The 26,665-nt window shown below is 49.0% G+C and overlaps 1 protein-coding gene across 1 annotated transcript in view; it reads right to left on the bottom strand.

Annotated features, from left to right (window-relative positions):
• The window catches only part of ASB18 (ankyrin repeat and SOCS box containing 18), a 60,136-nt gene that overhangs the window by 15,937 nt on the left and 17,534 nt on the right, over positions 1-26,665 (bottom strand). Inside the window, exons 2-4 of the mRNA XM_040638720.1 lie at positions 24,707-24,826; positions 20,928-21,195; positions 1,593-2,097 (exon numbers count right to left, since the gene is read on the bottom strand). Of these exons, the coding sequence (XP_040494654.1) occupies positions 1,593-2,097; positions 20,928-21,195; positions 24,707-24,826 (893 nt within the window). The remainder of the gene's footprint in view (positions 1-1,592; positions 2,098-20,927; positions 21,196-24,706; positions 24,827-26,665) is intronic.

Genomic DNA, 26,665 nt, shown 5'->3' with positions numbered 1-26,665 from the left:
CTAACAAAGGATTACGACTAGTCACTATTGAAATATATTGACTTTTTTTTCTTTTGAAGAATTTGCCCCAAATATTTTTCACTTTTAGCCCATCACGTAAAGCCATTTGTTTTGTTTTGTTTGTTTCTTTGAGCAGTTTCGTGCCAGGAGGGGTGAAGCGAGCATCTCGGTTTAATGCAAACGTGGTGTGACCTGGAGGGGCAGCAGGGGTGTCCTGTTTCCATCGTCTTGGCTGATGAACTAAGACCGCCAATATTGGGACACATCGCAACGTAAATGGTAACTATGAAAGGTAAGTGTCACAGAATATACAGATGCGGGTGTTCCCTTTCAAGAGCCCGCCATATTGAAATCCTGCATTAGTGGACTGCCATGGAGAAATTCAAAGATACTGTGAGAGCGAGGGGAAGAATCCTGTCACAGCGTTTGTGAGGTAAGGACACACCCGGGAGTCCTGTGGGTGGATTTTCCGTCTTTCACCTGTGTTTTAGTAGACACGAGCGTTACTCTGCTGGCATCTCCAAGGCGAAGTTGGCATTTGAGAGAGATGTGTGGATTTCACTACTTCAGACCATCTAGAGTGCTGTCCTTTTAAAGTAGAAACTTTGCAGCTATTTGTTCAAAACCTACCTGGCCAAAGTATCTCTCCTACATATAATCGGTGAGTCTGGGGATAATTTTTAAGTTGAGCACACTAATTTGATACCAAATGGCATGAATTCCCTTCAGTGAAGTCTTTCTGGGAGGACAAGCCCTTATTCCAACCAATATTTGGCGGACTTTTCTTTTGGAAACATATTCCATCTTCTAAATACTTTCTCTGATGGGCAATCTTTACTCTTCATCTTTGTCATTTCAGGGTAGATCTGACATGTGGAAAAAGTGGCAGGCTGCTCAGAGTCAAGTCTGCAAAGTGGGGCAGAGGTCTCGACACAGCCCTGACCCTGAACCGGGGGTTTTACCTGGTTGAAACCCAGGTAGGAGAACCTCATGTGCCTGGGTCATGAGCCTGGCGAATATCGCACGAGCGTGGTTTGGACTGAATGACAGAGATCTGCAAACGTGTCACGTGCTTTCATTAATGTCTTTAGTAAGGTAGGTGGTCAGATTGGGTTTCAGATCAAACACTGGACCGACTTTCATTGTTAACCAATTAGATAAGCTGCCAAAGTATTTTGAGCCATGATGGCATCATCCAACTAAGTGCCTCGCGTCCCCAGTGTAACTCAGTTTCTTTCCTTTTCTCTTAATCGTTGTCATTATTATTATTTAAGTAGGCTCCACACCCAACGTGGGGCTGGAACTCACAACCCTGGGATTAAGAGCCACATGCTCCATGGAAGGCACCAGCGAGGTCCCCTGGCAACTGAATTTTCTAGCAACTCTGGCCAGGAGGCTTCTGGGCCCTGCGCTTCCAAGTGGGGTTCCGAGTCCAGCAGCCTCGGCCTCACCTGGGAACCTGGTAGAGCTGCACTCCCCCACGTCCTGCACCTGGGAATCAGAAGCTGCATTGTGACAGGTCCCCAGGGGCTTGCGGGGCCCCTTAAAGTTTAGGAAGCTGCAGGCCCGTCCCCTCCCGGGGGCCCTCTTACCTTGGGGAAGGCGTCGGGCCACACTGTGGGGGAGCCGTGGTTGAGCAGCACCTGCACGGTGCGCTGCGGCGCGGGCTCAGGGGCGCAGGCGGCCGTCTGCAGCGCGCGGGACAGCGGCGAGGCCCCACCATAGTCGAGCGCGCCCGCGTCGGCGCCGTACCGCAGCAGGAGGCGCGCCAGCGCCGGGCACGCGTGGCCGCAGGCCTTGTGCAACGGGGTGCGCTCGTCCTCGTCGCGCGCGTCCGCCGCCGCCCCGCGCCGCAGCAGCAGCGCGCACAGGCGCAGGCAGCGCGCGTGCTCGTCGGCCCGCCGCGCCGCGCCGCACGCCGCGCTGAGGGCGGTCTCGCCGCGGCCGTTCCTCGCGTCCACGCGCGCGCCGCAGCCCAGGTAGAGGCGCGCGTGCTCGTCCAGGCCGCGCTGCGCCGCCACGTGCAGCGGCGTGTCCCGGCCCGCGCCGCCCGCGCTGTGCACCGAAGCGCCGTGCTCCAGCAGCGCCTGCGCGCACCTGCGGGGAGGCCAAGGCGCGTCAGCCCGAGGCGGGAGCTCGACCCCCGGACAGCCCCGAACGGCCCCCCCCTCCCCCACCGCCCGCTGTTTCCAGGTTGTTGCGGCTGCCACCCCTGGGGGGGGGGGCGAGTTGGCTCCCTGCCAAGCTGGGGCGGCCCTGAGTTCAGCTTTTCCCTGCCCAGGCTATGGCAGTTCAGACTGAGCTGGGGGAGAAAATGAGACTATGGCCAACCCTGGGGGTTACAATGGTGGAAATAGCTAGGAACGTTGCCTAAGAATCCACATGCAGAGTTGGACCTTACGAGGAATTTGTAACTGCTTTGTGCTACTTTAGAAGGTTAAGTGGTTCCAATGACAGTGCTCGAAGCACTAATTACCTGGGCCCTTTGTCATAGCCAGCAGTCACAGAGGGGCTGGGAGTCCTGGTTCTAAAGAGGGCCCCTTAGACCGTCAGGCTCTTTCTCAGCCCGCAGGTATCTCTGATGTAAATTGTGTGGCTTTGGTGATGGTATCAGGCAAGGCTTGCCTTGCTCCCACAGAGGGACCCTCAAGGCAGTGACACGGATTGGCACTGGGTGTCCTCCGACAGGGCTGGAAGAAGGGGTGGAGCACACAATCTAATTGTGGGGCTCCCTTTGTTTCAATCAGACTTTCCTTGGAGACTGTGAATCTTGGCTGGGCCCATCTGGGTACAGACCCCAGTGGTCTCCTGGGGGTCCTAGACTCTCATGGGGCACTGTGGTCTCCCCCAGGGGTGGGAGTCTTCTGCTGCCCTCCAGGTCCACCAGCTGGATGCCAAAGTGTCCTCTTCCCCAAACGCCAGTGCCCCTCTCAGGAGAGCGGCTTCCTCAGAGCCTCTTCACACCCGGGAGAACGGCACACACCCACCTAAGGGCAGATGGCCGGCTGCTGACCAGGCCAGGCTCACGCTGGGCCTGGGGCCTTAGGCCCCAGTGGGAAACTCTTAGCTGAAAGCAGGAGGCCAGTCACACAGACCCTCCACCATGCGGCTGGCCCTTGTCCTTCGTGGACACTGCCCAAACACCAGCCCCACTTCAGACCCCCGCTCCCTTCTGGTCAAGCCATGAATGGGCTTGCCTCACCCGTGGAGGCTGACACTCCAGCATGCCGGCCTCAGGCCGAGCCTCTGGTCCCTCTAGCTCGTGCACGCCTGTTGGCCCCTTTCTCATCGCCGCCCTGCTGAGACTTGAGTTGTCGGCCCCTCATGTCTCAGCCCTTCCTGGCTTCCTTCCTTCCTGGGCGGCACCGTGGTCACTCTTCTCGGCCTCCCAGCTCCCTGGGACCGAGGGGACTGGCCATCCCCCACGCCAGATGGCCGGGGTCTTCCACGGGGAGCCAGTGGTCATCCACCTACTCTTTGCCACTTGGCTGCTGAGTGCCGTCGGAGGAAACACCGCTCCTGGAGATTGGCCTCAGGCCTCCCTGGGCCTCGGGGAACTTGCGTTTGCCCGACAGTCCGGTGTCGAAGGCCAGCTCCTCCCTCCTGGCCCACTGATGGCGACTCCAAATGTGGGTCGTTAGCCTCTGCTCCTTCTCTGTTTCTCCTGTCTTCTCCATCTGCCCTCTAGTCCTGCTTCACTCCGAGCTCGGGCTCTCTCAGGAGAGGCCACCCGTCCTGCCTTCTGTCCCTGGGTCCACCCTGACGCCCACTAGGATCTGTTTCTGCGACCACTGTTCTGTCCTTCCCCCATATGTCTGGAGAAGGGCCTCCCTCTTGATCGTCTGGCCCCAGATTTAATCCTCTTCTGCCTCCGTGGACGTCTTGTTCTGTAAGTCACTTGTTCTTTGCCTTTTCCTTGTCACCCAGCTGCCCCACATTTCAACAGGTCCCTCAGCCCCGTGGACTCCACCTCGTCAATCACCACCGGAAATGCTTCCTCCCTCCGCTGCCACAGTCACCGCCCTGCGGGGGCCCACATCATTTCCAGCCTAGCCTTAGCCACGGACTCCTACCCTGCCCCCTGCTCTAATCTAACAAGCTCCATCCTACCGAGAAAGAGCCTTTGCAGTGTGAATCAGACGTGTGCCAGCTGAGAACCCGAGGGCGCCTCTGCCCACTGCACAAAGCCCGTGCTCCTTTCCCCCGGGACGCAGGTTGTAGTCTGACCCAGCTCGCGTGGGCCTCGCCGGCTTGACTTCCTGGACCCCTATCCTGTGCGTCAGTCCTGCCCGTCCAGGTGCGGGTCTTAGAACACACCTGCCGTGTTGTGCCCTCATGCCTTCTGCATGCCGCTCCTTCCTGGGGAGCAGTGTCTACCCTGGCAGCACACATTCCTAACTTCCCCTCCTCTTCCTCTGCGATGCCTTCCCGGTACCGCCGGCAGAGGGTCACACCCCGGTGTTGTCGCACACCGCGTACATGAAGTGCCCGGGCCTCACATTTATCACACCACGTTTCTCAGGTTCACCAGCTCGTCTGATGCCTCCCTGAAGACGGGTGGCTCGTTGACTGTCGAAACGGGGGTTTCATTGGTCTCTGTGCTTTGGTGCCCATGGCAGAGCTGGCCTGCCATGGGTATTCTCGGAAAGCACGTCGCACCAACGCATCTGGTTAATGGACATCTTTCAGCTCTCCTTCCTGTGGCTGCTGTTTTTCCGGTTATTTACCCGGCTGGGGCTCTGAACGAGAGCCCCCATCGAGGGTTTCCAGGCTGGAAGTGTCTGCTGCCCTTCAATCCGTTCCTCTCTCTACCCTGGGTCTCTCAGTATTTTTAGTTCTGTCTATTTCTCCAGCTCCCGACAGCAGTATCTGGAGAAGTGGTCTGTCTTGGGTGAAAAATCTTTACAAACAAGTACAATTTGATGTGAAATGTCCTCTGGGACAATAACCAGCTAAGAGAGGATGCAAATTTCACAATCAGTGCTTCACGTTTGCTTCCTCTTTGCCTCTCTGGGAGGCATTTTGAACAGTGCAGCAGGAGGTGAGAAATCAAGGGCTCTGTCTCATTTTGCCAAGGAGCCTGTGTGTTCTCACAAACAATCACAAAACATTTTCTTCTACTATTTTTTTTTAAAGCAGCCCGGCCTCTCTGGAGAAGTCTGCCGGGAAATACAACCGGGCCTCTTTTCGCCATCCAGAACCTAACTGGCAGATGGCCAGGTGGCTATTTGCAGCAAGGATACCCTTCAGAAGAACGAGGGCACCAGCCCACCCTCTGGAGGGCTGCAGGTGCCCTTTTTCGTTTTTAATGAAGAGCTTCTAATTGGCTAAACCTTGGCACTTCCTTCGAGCAGGTAATGATGTAAGTTGCAGACCACATGCACGAGAGAAACGACACAAACAATTCACTGGGGGCAGGTCTCTGCTGGCGCACACTGGGCAGTCATCAAAAATGAAGGTGTGGGAGCCTGTTTAATGACTTGGAAAGCTATTTGCAGTGGTTATGTGAAAAGATTAGGTACAAAACAGCACCGAACAGCCTTGTTAAAAAAAAAAAAAAGCAGAGACACATAGGCACTGAGAGCAAGCAAGCCTGGAAGGAGGGAGGCCAACGTGTGTTTACCTATGGCTGATGGGGTGAGGGGTGCTTTGATTTCCTTTTTGCTTGCCTGTATTTTCAAAATTTCCATAATGAATCAGAGTTACAGTTTGAAAAGGGAGCAGGAGAGGCTGATCATAACAAACCCATCCCCCGCCGGCTGTTGTGACAGTTCCTGGATTCTAAGAATGTCAGCTGAGCTTTCCAGGTTCCCAGAATGAGCTCAAAGTTTCCACTGCTCTGTCCAGGTCCAAGCCGCGCTCTCAGAAAGTATGTGTGGCAGTACCCCCGAGAAGGTGAGGGGCCGTGATAAGCAGAGTGATAAGTGGCAACAGTCTAGGGGACCTCCTAGACCTGACCTTGCAGGTGTCAAGGTCTCCAGCGGAAGGAGAAATGGCCTAGCGAGGAAAGCCCCACCCAAGCTTTTGCACGACTGTGTGGGCGACGCAGCTTTGGCCGAGTCCTTTCCTCGGAGGCAGGTTTTGTGAGCAGGTTTCCTGCTATCCTGGTAGACAGGCAAGTCAGGAAGGCCTGGGGCCAGTGTCAAGCGGTCACGTCAGGAAGCAAGGGTACATTCCCATCTAAGCATGTCAGAACGACTTGTCTCTGTCTTAGAGGGATTACGGAGACACTGTGCTGTCTGGACAGCCTCTGATCCAAAGCAGCTGGGGCGAACGCGAACACCCCCATCCCTCATTGCCGTCTTTGATAATGATCGTGGTGACAGGCTGTTACAGGGGCCCGAGGTTCCCAGTACACAGAAAAAGTAGCTGGAGCCGAAAGGCAGGAGTTAATAGGAGCACGTCAAGGGCTGTGGAATCAGTGTCATTTTAACTTACTTCTAAGTGGGGAAGTAGGGCTCTGAGCCCACGTCCCACACACAGCTCCCATCTACCTTCTGGCATCTTCCCGAGGCACCACCTGGTTACCTCCCAAGTGCGGAAGTCCACACGGTTCCTCCACCCAGGGCTTTTCTGCTGTTTCCTTGCTCCCGTCCTGCTTGGCAGCACCTGCCAAGCCTCCCTACATCTTGTGAGACGGCGCCTGCTCAAGGCTTTCTTTCTTCCGTCCTCCCTCCTCCTCATTACTCGGTTTACACAAAGCCCTCAACAATGGGATTTCACAGCCTCTGCACCTGAGCTGAGAGGTCCCCAGTACTTGATTTTTAAATTTATTTTTAAAAAATGTTATCTGTGGTTTTCGCAACAAATCTGCCCTCTGGGTAGAATTTGCAGGTGGGAAAATTGAGGCTGGGAAGACCAGTGACTTGCATAAGGCCATACAGCCAAGGTCTTCCTCCTCTGGCTCCAAAGCTCTCAGCCATGCCACCCACCTGCCGCCTCCTCCCATTGGTATCGTCTGTTAAGCATTCTCTGTGAGCCAGGCATGGGTCGAGGCATTTTTCCGTAAGTTATTTCTGGACTTTTCTGTCAGTGCTTCATGCATTTGCTTGCTCATTCAGTAAATGGGGAACACCGTCCATGCTGTGTGCAGTACAGGGAGAAGTATGTCTTGTCTGAGCACTTCCGAAGAATTTCTGGGCAGACCCGCGGCAGGACCCGGAAGGCAGGACAAGGCAGAGGAAGGTCACTGGCCTTGGGGACTTGGTGCTCTGGGGCAGGTGACAGCAGCCTGCTTCTCACCCAGTCGTGCCAGCAACTCTGCACGTGAGATCTCATTCTTCCCAGTTGGGCTCAGTTTTCGAGGTCTGGGCAATGATCTCAAGGGTAGGGACATGGGAGATGATGGTGAGCCCACTGGCACATCCTGTTGGGGCGTGAACCCCAGCTATCATTGGATAATAGCATGACTCAGCAACCCCGAAAAACCGGCACTGAGAGAGCAATGCAGTCGTGAGAAGGAACTATTCAAAATCACGTGGAAGTCAGGGTTCAGAAACCTCACTTAGTCTTTTTCGCAGGAAACAGACATGGCTCTGAGCACTTCTTGTGCTAAGCATCTGCCTCCTGCACAGCGTTTCCTACGGCCGGAGATCGCCGGGCTCCTTGGACCATCCCGACTGCCCTTCACCAGTCTCCTTACAGGACTGCGGTCCAGTCCCTCTGACAGGCAGAAGGGGTTTCATGCTCCATGATGTGCGCAGTGTCATGAACCAGTCTCGCTGGATCGTCGCTGCTTTGACGTTCGCTCCTCAGAGCCCACACGCAGGCTGATGGGCTGGAGACACGTCCCCGCGGCAGGGTGGCTGGAACCCCAAGGCTGGGTCCATGGGTGGGGGTGGAAGCCACCGTCTGAGCGCTGGGCAAGTGCCAGCCCGTGGGGGGCAGGGGACGTGGGGTTGAGACTGGGAGGAAAATAAGCCGTGTTTTCTAATGAAGCCGTTGCAAGGCGTTTCCCTCCTGTGGATCGGCTCCCCAGCTGGCTCCGGATGAAGGACGGGGAAGCCACTGCCCCAAGACTTTGATGGAGGAGCAGTTCCACTTTATTTCCCCGGCCTTCTGCTGAGGCCCTCCTTTGGGGACCTGCCACCCGCCCCTTTCTGTTCGGTGGTTTTTTCTCTGCCTCTTTCTTCAGGGATGCTAAGCTGTGAGATTAAACAAGCACGCGTGTTTACAGCTGAAATGGCTGATGTGAATGGACAAATCCTTCAGGGCAGGGGGAGATTGAGAGAGAAACCGGCGCCATTTCCATCCTTATGGTTCCTCTCGGTGCCATGGCCATCACTTACATGTTTTCTAAAGTGATCGATGATTGTGGCTGGTGATGATATTTTGGGCAAATTTTCCCCAGATTGCTAGTGAAACCCTGCATTTCGGCAAACTGAGAAATGAATTAAGGAACGAACTGGGAATTCCGTTCCACTGTTGGCTTCACTTGCCCCTGAAGTAGTGTCTGACTTTCTAGAAGCTTCACTAGGATCCCTTCCTCAACAAGAAATGGACAACCTCTCTCTCCTCCCCAGGTCCCAATACACTGGCTGGAGAGGAACACCCAGGAGGATCAGAATGATGAGCGAAATGAATGAGCAAAAGGCGGCAAGACTGGAGTCCCTTTTGAAGCAGGCATATGGATAAGGCGGGGAGGCTTTGAACCGGATGAGAGAATAGTTTTACGTATGTATGCGTGCGTGCGTGAATGCATGGATGGATTTTAACGTGATGGAAACTTTGCAGACAGAGGAATGCACAGGTCTTAAGATTAGAGTTGTATAAATTTCGACAAAGGAATACACCTGTGTAAGAAACATCCCAATCAGGATATAGAATGTTTCTATCTCGCCAAGAAATCCCCTTGTGTTTGCTACCAGTCATCACCCCCGCAGGCAACCGCGGTTCTGATTTCTCTCATGATTTAGTTTTGTCTTTTCTAGAAGTTTCTCCTTTTTGGTGTCTGATGTCTTTTGCTCAGCATAATGTCTCCAGCGTTCATCCATATTGTTGTATGTATGAGTAACATTCATTTTTATTTCAGAATCATATTTAATTGTATGGATATGCCACAATTTTCAAATTCCCTCTTCTATTGAGATTGATGGACATTTGGATATTTCTGTTTTTTGGCTATTATGAATAAAGCTGCTATGAACATCTTTTTTTAAAAAGATTTAATTTATTTATTTGAGAGAGAAAGAGAACGAGCATGAGCAGGGGGAGGAGCTGAGGAAGAGGGGGTAGCAGGATCCCCACTGAGCAGGGAACCTGATGCAGGACTCAATCCCAGGACCCTGGGATCTTGACCTGAGCTGAAAGCAGATGCTTAACCACCTGAGCCACCCAGGTGTCCTGCTATGAACACCTTTGTATAAGTCTTCTTGAGGACACATTTTCTGATTTCTATTATAAATATCTAGAAGTAGAATTGTTGGCAGGTGTATACTTAACTTTAAAAGCAACTGCCAAACATTTTTTGAGTGATTATATTATTATACACTCCCAACAAAAACGTACAAGAGTTCTGGTTATCTGGCATTCTTGCTGATGTTCAGTATTTGTCAGTGTTTCTGACTTTAGCCTTTCTAATGGATGTGAAACAGTGAATTTTTCCTTGTGGTTTTAATTTGCATTTCTCAGATGACTAATGATGTTGAGCACCTTTTCATTTGCTTATTGGCCATTTGTATATCTTTCTTGAGGTGTCTGATCAAGGCTTTTGCCCAGAGGGTAAAGGTTTGATTTGGCCCGCATTACCTCTTTTCATTCCTGACAACGAGTTGTAGATGTTCAAATAGGGCTTGGCAAGTGACGAGAAAGCTGACAAATCGGCCTGAGAGGCCGTCCAGGGTCGGGGAAGGGGCGTAAAGCTGTGACAGTACATGTCTGAAAGGGATGGCTAGATACCGAGTTTTTGAGAAGAACTTAGGTGAACAAGGGAGAGGTGATCTTTCAGCGTTGGTCTCTCTTTACAACACTTGGCTTTTGACAATTTCCACTGTGTGCCATTTTACTGCAAAATATGGGTCCTTGATGAGCCTCGGTTTCCTGATCTGCAGACTGGGGATAACCGTGCCTTGCAGGTCTGCCTGAGGACTGTAGGAAGTAAGACAGGTGCAAGTGCTCAGTAATGAGCGATGTTCTACAAATAATCCTATCACCCGATGGGGGCGGCCCCTGTCTGATACCTTGCTCTTCCATATCCTTCTGATGCCTCAGACTCCTGTTGGATCAGGACATGTTTTCTCCCCTCCATACATCCCTCACTCATCTAGGGTGTGCAAAGAGTGGACAGATTCCTGGGTTATGTATCAATGCCCGTGACCCTGGTGCCTTATGCGGTAACTCTGCCTGCTATTTGGTGGAGACTTTTGGGGTTGGTGTGGGGACTTGGAACAGTTATCTGTGCTTGCACCTGACCAGGGAGTGCCTTTCTTGTCTCAGAAAACGTAATACCCTCTTTCTCTCTGCTCGGGTTTCAGCCTGCCTGGTCTGAACTAGAAGAGCACTGTCTGATAATTTTCTTGAATGATTGGTAAGGTAATTAGCTGCTTTCACAGGTCCAACGCTGGCTTATGAATTATTTTTTATCAAGTTAAGTTCATCCAGCTGGGACAGAGAAAGTAAACATGTGTGCTTTTTACCAATACGTTCGTGAAGGAAGCGAGTCCTCCTCACGTCTATTCAAGTCAAGATAACTTTACATGAAAAAAAGAATCAGGACTCTACTAATTCTTTTCTCATTTTAATTATTTCAGAATTTAAAAAAGGGTCAAGGAGAGGAGTCTGATAATAAATAGGGCGAGGCTGACATGCAGGCTACTAACGTGAAGAGAGTAACTTTACTGGAACTTTTCTTTTTGGGAAAATCTCTTCAAAAGGCTCCTAGATTAAAGCTTCGATATCCCTTTTTGTGTGTTGAATTCTGAATTCTGAAGCTTGCTGGTTGGAAGGAAGCACAGATAATTTTTCTTTTTTAATCCCAGGAACTCAGAGACTCAAAGGTTTTAAAGTCCTGCACCCATGGTGAATTGCTGACTAAAAGGGGTTGGAGCAGAAGTGGGTCCCTAGGTGTGGAGACCATTGTCATCAAGAGTAAGAAAATGAAATGGCTCTGTATGTAGGTCAACGACCCCCTCTCTACTGTAAGGTAAAAAAATTAAGGATGACCTAAAATCTACTATGTATAAAAAGATTCTGGAGAAAGTAGCTCTTTCTTGTCAAAGTGATAATATGTTTATACTACCTGAAGCCAGACCTCCTCGGAGTCTAACTTTAGGGGGACTCTTTAGAGCTGAAAAGCTGTGGTCGAAACCCCAAGCCCTTTCTGACATCTATTACCTTTTTATCCTTCAAGGTAGTTGGCTATGTTATTGTACAGGTGTTCAATGGACTCCGCCAGCATTTCCCATTATAATCATTGATATCGAAGGGATTCTAAGTCAGCTGTTGCATAGTTCAGCCTGAACTTCTGGTGTATTCATCACTTATCTCAAACTTTCTTCCACTAACCAGGATTTAAATAAGTCAAGACTGTCAAATGAAAGCAGCAGGGAGAAAGATTCGCATTCAGAGACACGTAGAGGCAGAAGAGAAATGAGAAGAAGAAGAGGAGGAGAGAGAGGAAGACAAAAGAAAAGAGATTTAAAAAGCTCCACATTAATACAAAGGCATTTAAAAAGTCCTTATTAAACCATGTTCTGGACCTGTATGATTTCTGAAAAACTAACTCAAGCCAGGAAATTAGTTTCTATCACACAGCGTATAAGCTGTCGCTCTAATGGTCCGCATACATCTCAGCTCTTTATGACATCCAGATGTGAGCTCATGGGCTTATTGGAAGAGCTACTGGTGGGATTCACAATAATTTGCACTCTGAGTAGGTGTTTCTATCTCATTTCGTAGTAAAAAGCAATATTTTTCTAATATTATCAAATGGGTGGTTGGAGCCTAGGGTGTGAAGCCAACTTGGTTTTAAAAACTCTTTATTTTAAAATTATTTTAGATTTATAGAAGAGTTGCGAAGGTAGCACAGAGAATTTCCAAATGCCTCTCACCCAGCTTCCCCTAAAGTTAAGCTAGAAAGTGGAGAATGCCTGCAGCTGAGGACAGAAATGGATCACAAGGTTTGAACTTACCAATGTGATCGGCAAACACTGAATTGTTTGACCTCTGAAAGGACCTCTGGGCTCCCAGACTGCAGCTCAGTGAAGGGGTCCTAGACTAAGAGCTCAGTGGACTCTCAGAATTGAGGAGCTGGATCTAGGAGTCTGGGGAAGCCAAGGCAGGTGGCGTTTGCAAGCCAAAGTACTGGGCAGGAGCTGTCTTCACAGAGAGAGAGCTTTGCAGAGGGCCCCCTTGAGTATGCATTTGAGTACTGATTAGTGTATGTGTGTGAGGGGAACTACTCAAGACTGGGCAAGTAGCCCCCCAAAAGGGTGAGAGGTAATTGTACCCATAGTATGTACAGGTTCAGGAATGGTGCCTGTCCTCAACACCCAGAGTGTAAAACCTCATAAATAATGGGGCATGGATTAGAGTACTAAGAAGGGTGTTGTCTCAGTAGTGGGAAAAAATTAACCTTAGACTAAATACTGCTCTGATCCTGCCTAACAAAGCTTCAAAGCAATACCCCAAAAGATGATAAAGTACTTCCAAGTAACTTTACATTCCAGAGCAGAGATCAAGAATATTGATAGGGATACAAAAATACCCAGCCTCCAGTGAAATAGACAAAAGAAAAAAAAAAACTCAGTCCATTAAAACTGACCTAGATGACAGAATTAGTAGATAGGTAAAAGTTATTACAATTATTTCCATATGTTGGAAAGGGTAGAGGAAAGACAGAATATATTAAGTAAATGTGTGGAAGACATAAAAGAGACCTAATATTGGACTTCTAAAGTTGAAAACCATGACTGAGATGAAAAATACACTGGATGGGAATAATGGCAGATCAGGTATTTTAGAACAAAAGATAAACGAATTACAGAAGAAAAAAAATGAACAGAGCATCAGTGAGCCATGCAACAACTTCAAATGGTGTCACATACATGTAATGGGAGTCCCTGAAAGAGACGAGGGGATTGTACAGAAAAAAATGTGAAGAAATAATTGCCAAAACTTTTCCAAATCTGATGAAAAGTATAAGCCCACAGATCCAAGAAACTCACTGAGTCTCAAGGACAGGAAACATGAACATTGAAACACATTATCATCAAATTGCTTATAATCAGTGAAAAGGAGAAAATACATAAGCTAGGAAAAAGACATAGTTACAAAAGAACAAAGATAAACAACACAGATTTCTCATTTAAAAATGCAAGTTAAAAGATAGTGGAGCTACGTTGAAAACACTGAAGGAAAAAAAACTCTGTCAACCCAGAATTCTCTACCTAAAAAAGCACCTTTCAAACACTCAGGTGAAATAAAGACCTTTTCAAACATAGACACTGAAAGGATTCATCACCAGCATATCTTCACTATAAGAAATATTAAAGAAAGCCCTTCAAGCAGAAGAAAAATGATACTAAATGAAACCTTTGATCTATGCAAAAGGAAGAAAGAAACTGGAAATAGGAACTCCCTGGGTAAACATAAAAACTTTTTTCTTATTATTTCAATGTATTTAAAATATTATTGACTATTAGAACAAAAACTCACAATTTATTATATGTAGAACTAAAATATGTACTTATATGTAGAAGTGAAATATATGATACCGATAGCACAAAGGTTTGGAAGAGAGAAATGGAAGTATACTGTTGTACTATATGTGAAGTAGTATAGTATTACTTGAGAGCAGACTGATAGTAAACACGTATACTGTAAACCAAAGCAACTACTAAAATAACACAACAAAATGTTGTATAGGATAAGGCAAAAAAGGAGATATAATGGAATCACAAAAAATCCTCAGTTAATACAGAAGAAGGTACGAAAAAGATAAAGAGAACAAAGAATGGATAGAAAAAGTCGCAAGATGTTTGATTTGAACCTAGCCACGTCAAAATTACATTAGATGTAAATGATTTAAGCGTCCAATTAAAAGGCAGAGACTATCGGACTGGATTTAAAGAAAGATCCAATTATAAGCTGCCTACAAGAAATCCACTTTAAAAATAAAGACACAAACTGAGCTTGGCCTTCAATCAATGGTCAGCAAGAAACTGAGACCTTCAGGGGCGCCTGGGTGGCACAGTCGGTTAAGCGTTGTACTCTTGGTTTTGGCTCAGGTTGTGATCTCAGGGTTTTGAGATGGAGCCCTGTGTTGGTCTCCTTGCTCAGTGGAGAGTCTGCTTAAGTTTCTCTCTCACTCTTCCTCTGGCCCCTCACCAAGCACTCTCTTTCTCTCTAAAATAAATAAATAAAGCTTAAAATAGACCCCTGAGACCTTCAGTCCACAGTCCCCGAGGAACCGAATTCTGCTGATGACCCTATGAGTTTGGCAGCAGATTCTTTTCCAGTTGATTCTTCAGATGGGATTTTGACTGCAGTCTTGTGAGTGACTCTGAAGTAGAGAATCCAGCTAAGCCATTCTCAAACTTTTCACCCACAGAAACTTTGAGGTAATATGTGTGTTGTTTCAAGTCTCTAAGTTTGTTGTGATTTTTTTTTTTTAAAGTAGGCTCCAAGCCCAACATGGGGCTTGAACTCATGACCCAAGATTAAGACCTGAGCTGAAATCAAGAGTTGGGAGCTTAAACAGTTGAGCCATCCAGGCACCCCTGTGGTGATCTGTTATGCAGCAATAGAGAACTAATGCAGATGGAAAAAGATATACTATGATGACACCATTCAGAAGAAATCTATATTAACATCAGACTAGATATATTAATATGAGACTAAGATTTTTTTAAATTATTTTATTTTTTAAAGATTATGTGTTTGAAAGAGAGAGGGCGAGAAAGCACAGGGTGGGGAAGGGCAGAGGGAGAGGAGAAAGAGTCTCAAGCAGATTCCACACCAAGCGTGGAGCCCGACATGGGGCTTGATCTCTTGACCCTGAGATCACGACCTGAGCAGAGTTGGACACTTAACTGACTGAGCCACCCAGGTGCCCCAAGACTAAGTAGATTTTAGAGCAAGGAATATTACTGGTGTCATATGCAACTGAGGAATCACTAAATATTACCCCTGAAACTAATAATACACTATATGTTAGCTAACTTGAATTTAAATAAAATCTAAAAAAAAAGATTATCTTTCCATAATGATAGAGGTCAGTTCTTCCAGATGACATAACTGCTAAACATCTATGTACCTAATATCAAAACTTCAAAATATTTGAAGCAAACACTGATAGAACTGTAGAGAGAAATAGACCAATCCATGATTGTAGTCAGAGATTTCAACACATCTCTTTCAGTAACTTGTAAAATAAGTGGGCAGAAAATCAGTAAGGATACAGAAGACTTAAACAACACTACTAGGCAACTTGACTCAGTTGACATTTATAGAACATTTCTCCCAACAACTGTGGAATACAGATTCCTTTCTGGTGTACATGGAACATTTGCTAAGACTGAATATATTTTGGATAATAAAAGAAGACTCAAATTTAATAGGAGTAAAGTGATACAAAGTGAGTTCTCTAATCACGTGGCATAAAATTAGAAATCAATACTAGATATCTGGAAAATACCCAAATATTTGAAAACTAACACATTTCTACATAATTATGGTTCAAAGAAAAAAAATCAAAAGAGAAATCAGAAATAATTTAAAACTAATTGAAAGTGAAAATATGACATTAATTTTGTGGGATTTAGCTAAAGTAATACATAGGGGGATATGTATAGCACCACAAGCCTATATTAGAAAATTTTAAGAATCATTATATCAATGACATTAGTTTCTATCTTAAGAAATTAGAAAAAAGAGAGCGAATGAAATTCAAGATAATCAAAAAATGGAGGGTCATAAAGGCCACAGGAGAAGTTAGTGAAATAGAAAACAGTAAAACAAACAAACAAACCAATGAAATCAGAAGCAAGACTGATCAGGGAAGAAAATAAAAGAAACAATATAATGAATTCCAATATCATGAATGAGAGTGGTGATAATTACCATAGATTCTACAGATTAAGAGGATAATAAGGAACAACTTATGCAGATAAATTCAACAATGTAAACGAAAGAGCTAAATCTCTTGAAAGATACAAGCTATCAAAGCTCATTCAAAAAGAAAGAAATATTTTGAGTAGCACTATAGCCATTAAAGAAATTGAATTAATAGTTAAAAAACCTTCTCACAAAGAAAACTCTAGGCCCAGATAGCTTCACTGATGAATTCTACTAAACACTAAAGAAAGAAATAACAATTTTATACTAGCTCTTCCAGAAAATAGATAAGGAAGAGAAACACTTCACAACTGATTTTTGAGGCCAGCATTACTATGACACGAAGACCAGATAAAGACATTACAAGGAAAGAAAATTACGGACAAATGTCTTTCATGAGCATAGATACAGATTAAATTTTTTTCTATCTAATCAAACCCAAGGATTTATTAAAAAGGATAATATTCATGATTGAGTGTACTTGATCTCAAGAAGGCAAGGTTGGTTCAACATTTGAAAATCAATCACTATAAATCATCGTATTAACAGACTAAAAAAAATACCACATGATCATCTCTAAATGTGCAGAAAAGACATTTGAGAAAATTCAATATCCATTCATAATAAAAACCCTCAGCAAGCTAGGAATAGAAGGGAGAATCTGAAAAAGTTCATCTACAAAATCCAACATCTAATATCATACTTCATGGGGAAGGACTTAATGCTTTCCTCTAAGATCAGGAATAAGAAAAGCTTTCTGCTCTTTACTACTTCTGTTCATCATCGCACTGGAGGTTCTAGCCAATGCAATAAAACCAGAAAAGGGAATAAAATGCATCAATAGAAAAGGAAGTAAAACTGTGTTTATTCAAAGTTCACACGGCTGCCCACATAGAAACCTTACGGAATTTACAATGGGTTATGAGAACAATTAGTGAGTTTAACGAGGTTGCAAGATACAGATCGATATGCAAAAAAATAAATTATTATTCTATATAATAGCTACATATGATAAAAACTTAAATGAAAAAATACCATTTACGAAGCACCAAGAAATTAAAAAAAATATTTAGGGATAAATCTGACAAATATGTGCCAGCCGCATACACTGAAAACTAAGAAACAGCAGAGAGAAATTAAAGACCTAAAGCAATGGAGAGCTTTATTGTGTTTGTTTTATCAATTTTCTCCAAATCTGTAGACCGATCCATAGATTCATGGCAATCCCAGTGAAAACCCTGCAGCCTTTTTAATAGAAATTGACAGACTGGTGTTAAAATTTATATAGAAATGCAACGAGCTAGGATAGCCAAAACAACTTTGACAATGAACAGTTTCTGAGAACTTCTACTACCTGACTTCGAGATTTCTTCTAGAGCTATAGTATTCAATACAAGGTGGTATTGGTGTCAACATTGACAAAGAGATCAATGGAATAGAGTACGAATATAAGGAATGGCTCTGCCATGGAGCCCCAGCAACCCTGCGTGTATCCACATAGGCCATGCAAGCAAAAGTCTTGACCCGTTGTTGATCTAAGCCTTGGCAGGACACTCTGATCTTTATAGATGGGAAGCTTGTAAGGTGCTGTTGTAAGGCCATTGTCCATTGTCCTCCCTATCATGCAATAGTTTTTCATCATATTTTGGGTTCTGATGAGGTTTGGGACTTCCTGCCTTGCCTCCTCAGAATAGAGCTGCAAACTATGGAACCATTTGGCTGAAGTCTATAGTGGGCTGCTCGGCAACTGGATAACTGGATATCCTAGAACTCACACCGCTATCATCTGGCCCCTTTCATTTAGGTGTTGTCCTTCCTGTTGTGTGGGAGGAGGGGCTGGCACCTTTGGCTATTCCTGTCTTCACTGTTTCTATAAGTGATACATGGTCTGAAGTTAAGGGTGGCTCTTTGGGTCCAACTGAAACAGTCAGACCTTTGTCCTGTCCTGTGTGTACATGACAAGAGAGTCCAGAAAGAAACCCTTGCATATGTATAGTCAGTTGATTTTAGACAAAAGTACAAAGGCAATTCGGTGGAGAAAGAAAAGGCTTTTGTCAAATGGTGTTGGAACAATCAGACATTCACATGCAGAGAAAAAACCTTCAATCCATACCTCACACCATATCCAGAAATTAACTAAAAATGGGTCACAGACTTAAACGTAAAATATACAATTATTAAATTTATAGAGGAAATGCAGGAGGAAATGTTTGTGACCCTGGGTTAGGCAAAGATTTATTTTTTATTTTTTTTTATTAATTAATTAATTAATTTATTTATTTATTTATAAAAGATTTTATTTATTTATTTGACAGAGAGATAGACAGCCAGCGAGAGAGGGAACACAGGCAGGGGGAGTGGGAGAGGAAGAAGCAGGCTCCCAGCGGAGGAGCCCGGAATGCCGGGATCACGCCCTGAGCCAGAGGCAGACGCTTAACGACTGCACTACCCAGGCGCCCCAAAGATTTTTTTTTTTAGATATGATAACCTAAGATAATTTCTAAAAGAAAAAATTGATAAGCTGGATTCTACCAACATTAAGAATTGCTGTTCTTTAAAGCACACTTTTAAGAGAAGAAAATATAACCATAGATTGGAAGATAATATTAACAAATTATATGTCTGATGAGGGACTTGTAGCCAGAACATATAAAGAAATCTCAAAATTTAAGAAGAAAACAACCCAACTGAAAAACACGGGCACAAGGTTTGAACAGGCACTTCGTTAAAGCAGATATATGGCTGTCAAACAGGCACATGAAAAGATGCTCACTGTCACTTGTCATTAGGGGATTTCAAATCAAAACTACAACAGTATACTTCTATGCACCTATTAGAATGTCCACGATTTAAGAGTGACCACCCCAAGGACTAGCGAGTGTGTGAAGCAACCAGAACACCGTAGGTGGGAACGGAACATGGCACAACCACTTCGGAAACCAGTCTGGCAGTTTCTTAAAAGGTTGTCTTTTAATCATATCATAGGAGCCAGCCATTCCAACACTGCCTACATCCAGAAGAAAGGAAAGCATACACCCGTACAAAGGCTAGTACACGGACGGATGTCCGTAGCAGCTGTATTTGTAATAGCCCCAGACGGGAAACAATCAAATGCCTTTCAACGAGTGAATGGATAAACACGTGGTGGTATTCCCATACCATGGAACACCACTGAGCCAGGAAAAGGAGTGAATTATGGATCCGTGGAACAACGCGATGCATCTCGAAGTAATTATGTTGCATAAAAGAGACCAGACAAAATACAAAAGTCTGGCAAATTCAGACTCAGTTACAGTGACAGAAAGCAGATCAGTGGGATAATGGAAGAGGTAACAGTGGGCAGGGAACCTTCTGATGGGGGTGGGGGTGTGCACTGATTGTGGGGTTGGTTTCATGAATACATACGTATGTCCACATTTGTCCGATTGCACACTTAAAACGTGCAGTTTACCGTATGCCAACCACACCTGCGTCAAGCTACTTAGAAAAATAGTGTTAGAATATTGTTTTCTTCAGTCACTCTGAAGACCCGGTGGTCCTCGTGCCTTTCTGAGCCCTGTTCTCCTCTCCAGTGACACTGGTGGGTGGTGCCCCTGCTTCGCTCACCGAAAGCCCCGCAGCCCTCCCTGCCTGCTCTTACCACGGTGATTTTATTTACTCCTCACCCCATTGATAGAAGAAACGATAATCCCAAGGGCAGGGACTAGAACATTTAGACTAAGGAAGTGTCAAGATGACAAAATGCCAGCTGAGAAACCCAAGCGTAAGTCCCAGGCTACGACGCGGTGGCCCCCCTGCCCCCTCTCCCGGGCCCTCGCGGGCTCCGTGGGGACAGACACCCTGCAAGGGCAGCCCCGGGGCTGGACGGGCAGCTGCAGATAGTGCAGAACCCCGGCGCCTGGGCAGGCGGGGGGCTCGGTGGGCCGAGGCGCCCCCGCAAATGCCGGGCACAGCTCGGCTTCCTGTGGGACTCCGAAGCCCCGCCCGAGGAGCTAACCATTTATGTCACACTGTGACAATTATTCTGCATAAAATTATCATTAAAAACCCTAATTTTTCAGCCTCCAACCCCGCCAGTGGCCTTTTAGCATTCTTCAGCGCCGGCGTCTGCAGGCCTGTGATCACCGCGCTCATTACCTCGGTGTGGGGCCTCCCGCCTCGCGCTCGCAATCAAGCGCTAATTATACCCGCCCGGGGGCCGGGGGCCGCGGGGCCGGGGGGTCGGGGGGTCCGGGGGTCGGGGGGTCGAGGTCCGGGGTCCGGGGCCCTGGGCCGGGAGGAGGATGCAGTACTCTCCCGAGGCGTGGCGGGGTCTGGGTCTGGGGTCTTAGGGGTTCCGTCTGAGTCGCAAGGCAGGGGCCGGTGTAGGGACCAAGGGCGGGTCGAGGTCCAGGGTCAGGGCAGGTGACCGGGTGGAGCGGGCCGTGTGGCCGCTGCGGGGCTCTGATGGACCGCGAGGCGGTGACCGAGGCGGGGTCCGGCGTCTGGGTGGGGTCAGGGCGCAGGTGGCGTCTGAGGTCCGCAGTCAGGGCCCGGGACCAGCTGGGTTCTGCAGCGGTGTGGGTCCCACAGGGTCTGGGGGCGGAGTCTGGAGGTGGGGTGGAGCGGGCTGGGTCTCGGAGCGGTGACAGCGGCCCGGGTCCGGATTCGGGGTAGGGTGAGGACGCGGGGTGTGCCCCGGTTCTGGGGCATGGGCCGAGGCAGGGTGCAGGGCCCAGGGATGGGGCGGGGACCCGTTAGGTGCTAAGCCGGGACCTGCGTGGTCTGGGGGCCGGCTCGGAGGCGGGGCCAGGGGCGGAGGGGCGTGGCCGGCTTCTGGAGTAATGGCCCAGGTCGGGTCCGGGTCTGGGGCCGGCCGGGCCGCGTGTCCTTACCCGAGCGAGGCGGCCGTGCGGCAGAGGTGCAGGGGCGCCAGGCCCTCGGTGCTGAGCAGGTCGGGGTCCGCCCCGTGTTGCAGCAGCAGCTGGGCGCAGGCCGTGTGGCCCCCCAGGCAGGCCTCGTGCAGGGCTCCCTGGCCGCCGGGGCTGGCGTCGGGGTCCGCGCCACGGCTGAGCAGGTGGCGCACGCAGGCGGTGTGGCCACGGGCTGCGGCGATGCACAGGGGCGTGGTGAGCTCGCGCTTGTACTCCAGGGTCCAGAGGCCTGGGGGAGAGGAGAGGTAAAGTGAGTGGGGGTACCGGTGGGGGGCGGTGTCCATTAAGGCAGCTCTAGGGTGAAACCGTCTCTTAGAAGTAGCTACCAGGTGGGCACGTGGATTCATAATGATACACATAGACCATATCGAGGTATATAAACACGCAGAGGGTTGGGACCAAGAAACGCAGTGAAACCCAGTGAGTTCCACAAATGAGGGAGGGGGTGGATATCTCCTACGGCAGGGAGCCAGGGAGATGGAGGTGGGAAGACGAAGGAAGAGAGGGGCAGAGAGAGATCTTGAGGGAAAACCGGGGTAGGAAGTTGGAAGAAGGAGAGTCTCCAGGCCCGGGAGAGGCACCCTGAGGAAGGAGGTGGAGAAGCAAGGGGGAGAAAAGGAATAGAAGAGAGATTGATAGGGCCACCACTGAGCCAGAGGGAATGAAGGGTATTGAGAAGCAAGAGGGCCTTGCCAAATATGGGGGTGACTGGGGACTCGGCTAGGGTTTGAGGAGTGAAGGGCTGACCCAGCGGGTGAATGTGGGAGAATGGAAGCCAGGAAATCACATTTTCCAGGCTCTGCATTAGGGACAGCTTGAGGCAGGAAAGTGAGCTGTGGATTTTTCTGGAATCCAGCTCTCTCTCATTGAACCCCAAACTTGTCCCTTTATCATTAACAGGAGAAGACAGCACACAGAACAAACTGACCCGCCGAGCCAAGGTTGCTCAAGGAAAGGCCTTAGAAAGTTTAGTCCTCTTGGAAGCGCTGGGTTTCAGAGGCTCTTTGATGTGGTGTCCACATTCAGCACAATTCTGGTTTGTTTCTTTGCGCTTTTTAGGGTTGTGTGTGTGTGTGTGTGTGTGTACAGGGTTGCTCTTTCTTGGTGGATGAATGAAGCAGGTGCTATACATTGTACTTGTCTGAAAACTTTGGGTTTTCAAAAGGCCCGTGGAAGGTTGTTAGCGGCCAGGAGCGCTCGTGGAAATGGGGGAAGCGGTCCCCGGTGAATACACTTCAAGGGACAGGATTTCACATGGCAGGAATGCCTTCTGATAATGATGGAAGAATCGATACCATGGCTATAATGAGCTGCTGAGGAGACCCTTTTCACAGGCCACCTCCTTGCTGGGACCCATGCTGAGCAGGTTTTGAAAGCCCACTCATAATTACCTAGCTGCATGTGGTGCGGAGTTCCAGCCTGCCCTGTGTCCCCAAGGCCCAGCCTGCGGGCTGTTGCACACTTGGTGGGGGATGTGGGGCCTATTGTCCTGGCGGTGGATGATGGTGGCCAGAGGCCCTGGGATGTGGGCCAGCGAAGCCTAGGGCTGATTTGGTGGGGGACGGATGCATATAGCCCTTGGTGATGGCAGTGGTCTACATTCCTAGAGGGGCCAGCTCCTGGTTTTCATTGTACTCACTTTCCTGAGCTAGGAAGTCTACTTACTGGGTGGGTGGGGGGCTAGGAAGGAGGTGCTCCATTCTCCAGGGTACACCAAGTTCCCAGACCAACTCCACGCACCCCCAGCAGCCCTGTTTATCCACCCTGGATTCCTGAGACTTCCCGTGGACTGATGGAAGGGGTCTCAGGTGGACCTTTAGCTCAGCCACAGCGTAGGGTCAGCACTCCTGTCCAGGTCCTGGGAGGTGCTGATAAGCTTCCACAAGGCCTTCAGGAAAACCCGACTTCTGAGGCAGCTGTCTGGATCAGAAAGCTTGAATCTGCTGCCTATAACCCCCACTCCCTGGTCCAGGTTCTGCCACCAGGAGGAACAGGGACATAGGATTCTCCCCACGGGGTACGTCCCTCTAACCATCAGCTCCTCATGCCAACACCCTCCTTAGACTGCGAGCTGGTGGGGGCCAGCATTCCATCCCGGACGTGCAGAGGGACTTGGGGGCTGGCACTATGAACCTGCTAGTGTTACCCCCTGGCCCGTGGCCCTCTTCAGGGAAGGTGGGACCGGCCACCAGAAAGTCCTCATATGAGAGAAGGTGCTGTTCCCAAGCTGTGTTTGGTTATTTCTGTGGCTTGGGTCAGCTGCAGGGAAAGTGGAGTGCTGAGCAGAAAAGAGCAAGGAATGCAGCAGTCCCCAGCCCACCCACCCTCTCTTCGCAGTCCGCATGGAGGCCATAGGCCAGCACTGGCTCTCAGGGCTGCCCCTTTCACCACAACAGCTTGTCGCCTTGGCGGTCAGCACGCCCTAACTTTCTGTGGTTCGGGTGTGCCGTAGAAAAACAGCAGAACTCAGGGGTGGAAAGATTAAGGTGGAATAAAGGAGCCTTCGGACTCAGACCGCGGGTTAACATTAATACCTACTTGAAATTGCAACATTTGAGCGTGGGTAAGTGTGTCCAGGGCTGGGAGGCATGTGATTAAAAAAAAAATCCTCAATCGAGCATGCAAGCAGTTGGCATTCTTGGTTGAATCACCACCCAGCTCCTTGGAGGAATGTGTGCCCCTGTCTGGGACAGATGAGGGAGGGGAGGCCAGAAAGGCTCCGGGACCCACTGAGCTGGGGGTGGTGTGGCCCAGACCACAACTGCACTTGCCTTCCCTGAAGCCCCTGCCGCCTCACTGGTTGCTATGAGATGCTTAGCCCTTTGACAGTTTTGGGTTTATTTCCTTCTCCCCGCATGGAGTACAAACGGGATGGTGTCTGTTCTTTGGAAGCCGATCTTACGCATTCTTTGCCTGCCTTAACCCACAAGGCAGGCACATGGGACACGGGACATTGGCCATTGACCCACTGACCACAGAGTCTCAAATCCTTTGGTCTGGCAGAGCGGCGGTGGATTCCAACACATGAACCCTCTTGGTAAATGTCTTGCATCTGGACACCCGGGGGGAAGGGTGCCCAATGCAGAGAGCCAGCCAAGAAAGCCCTGGTTGCAGCCTGGTGGTCGGCAAGTCTCTACATCCCAGGTGGGAGTTACGGGGCTGTCTCTCTCCTCGGGCGGTGTGTGTGGTCTCCTGCCAGCCCAGCACATAGTGGTGTCCAGGCTGCAAGAATGCCTTCAGACATATGACTCCGGGACCTCCGATTTCTTCCCCTCCCTCCCCCATTCTCAGGCTCCCCTGGGTTCCGGGAGGATCACCTGCCGAGGGCTCTCCCTCTGTGGATGCTGGCTGTGCCCCGGCCACCCTGCTGTCGCTGTGGTGTTCACAGGTTCACAGAAGGACCTCAAGCAGAGCTGCATGCCAGGGGAGCTGCCTCCCTGGCTGCCAAATGCCGCCACTGGCAGATCAGCACCCAGACCAACGCTCTCTTTTAAAGACAAGAGGCACCTTCCAGCATCAGATGGGCACTTCTCAAGCACATTTTGGCCTTCGCAATTTGATTTCTCGCATGTCATCCTCTCAAACCTTGTGCGGACCAGATTTCATTTATAGACGTCCCTCGCTCGTGTTCGCTCAGTGCAGCGCCTGTGTGAGCAGTGTGCACACCCGAGGCACGCATCCAGAGGCGTGTTAGTAGCTCCTTAAAACTTAATAGCCAAGCTTAAAAGGAAAAAGGGTACCTGACAGTCCAAATGTGGTTGGGGATTTCACCTGCCACTCCATCTCATCCTTCTTGATCTCAAACACCACGTTGGCATCCTGGAAGTAGCGGTTCATGAGCCGCTCCAGACGGCTCAGGTCTCCCATGACCAAGGCAGCATGGTACTCGAGCACTGGGGACCCAGCTCCAGCTTGAGGCTCTTTTTCCATCTTCTGAAAGATGTGAAGCTTTCCTCTAGCTGGCTCTGGCCATCTCTCCATTGCAATGCTGTTGGTTTCAGAGAAGTTCTTCAGGAAGGGGAAAGATGGTCTCACGGAGGGTGAGCTATTTCTATTGTCATTACTCAATTGTCATCCAGTTAGGGCTCGGTGGCGGTGTATTTATAACTCCTGCGGGCTCCGATGTGATCGTGGTTACTTGATATGACCAGCATCGTGTGACCACTGACATGCCAGAGTGCTCAGCCGCCCCCTTGTGATTATATAGATGCGACTTCCAGAGACGGACCCATCTGTTTATCTCCAAAACAGCTCTCCACACAAGGGCAGACACGGAAAATGGGCGGGCCGTCTTTTCCTGCTCTGTCGGGTGTCTTGTTGTTGGCCTATCCCTTTCTTTGCTGCTGTGAACAAGGGTGGGTGGACGTGTGTTCTGAGGGCTGTGTGGGCTCTGAGCACGTATAAGGGAGCCCCAGCCTGACACTGCAAATGACCAGGCTCTCCGCAAGGGTCCCTCGGGGGGAGGCTCCACAGGGCAGACCAGGGATTCCCAAAGGCATCATCTGGGGCTCCTCTGGCCTCTGAGTTTCTTGCAGTTGTTGAGAACTTATCCCCAAAGGCCCATCCCTTGCTGAAGATGGGAAATGCCACAATTTCTGTTTCCTAAATGAATGGTAACAGCTTTTTATTAGTAACTTACTAGTTGTTACAGTTTAGTGCAGGGCTTTATTTTATTGTCTAAAAATTAATAAAAGCATTTTTTCTCATAATATAGGTAATACACAATTCTTACACCCTTTTTTCCAATTCTTGTTTTTCTCCTCTTGGGAAGTTGGGAGGGGCCCCTGTCGTGGGGCTATAGCATCCTTTGTCATGTCTGTGTGACTGTGTGACTCCCAGGAGGAGGACGGAGGCTCCGGGAGGGTGCTGCCTTGAGGGGCCAAGGGGACGCGGTGGAGCACACGCCTGGGACAGTTACGCACAGAGATGCTGTGGGAGGGGTAAGAACAGCAGCCACTGTCCACACGGCGCCAGCGCTGGACACGCACCCGTGGGATCCTGTCACTACGTGGTGTTGCAATCAAAGCCATGACAGAGACGACAGAAACTCAAGGAATAGAGGTCACAGGGGAAGCACATCCTTGGTCACCGCCAAACTTCTTAAGCACCCTCTTCCCCATGTTCCTGTCTCTTGATCTCTGTGCCTCAAAGCGCCCCTCGACTCGCTCTGTTCTTCTAAGCACAGACCACCCCCCCAGCCTGAGCAGGCTCTCCGTGTTGGCTCTTTGTTTTGAACAGTAATTTGGCCCCTGGAGGGCCCCTTTCACCAAGACTTTCCACAACAACAGGGGGCCCAGCGGAGTACCCTTGATCTTCCTCAGAAGAGGTAAGAGTGGAGGCAAAATCGCCTGCATTTATCATTGAATAAAGATATGTTTCTACCCTGGTTGCAGAGCTGATGTGCGGCATAAATGTACCTGCACGGGCTGACCCAGGGCCTGGAGGCTCCCTCACGTGGCAGAACTCACGTCTCTTCCGCGGAAGAGGGCTGTGCGGGTGCTGGGAAGAGGGAGATGTGCTCACATGTCTGGCCACTGTGATACCTTCATGCAGGCAGGTAAGCAGTGTGGACCATGTCCCCAAAGCTGAAGGGCTCTCATTGGTGACGACAGCGTGGGGGTGGGAGGGACTTGGTCGCTGCCTGAGCTGGCTGCCATGGGGCCATGGGTTTATTATCCTCACTGCGGTTGTCTGACGCC

Source organism: Ursus maritimus, unplaced genomic scaffold (genome assembly GCF_017311325.1).
Source record: "Ursus maritimus isolate PB19 unplaced genomic scaffold, ASM1731132v1 scaffold_1, whole genome shotgun sequence".
NCBI lineage: Eukaryota > Metazoa > Chordata > Mammalia > Carnivora > Ursidae > Ursus > Ursus maritimus.
Note: the sequence above shows the minus strand (reverse complement) of the source record. Positions and strands in the feature narration are given on the sequence as shown.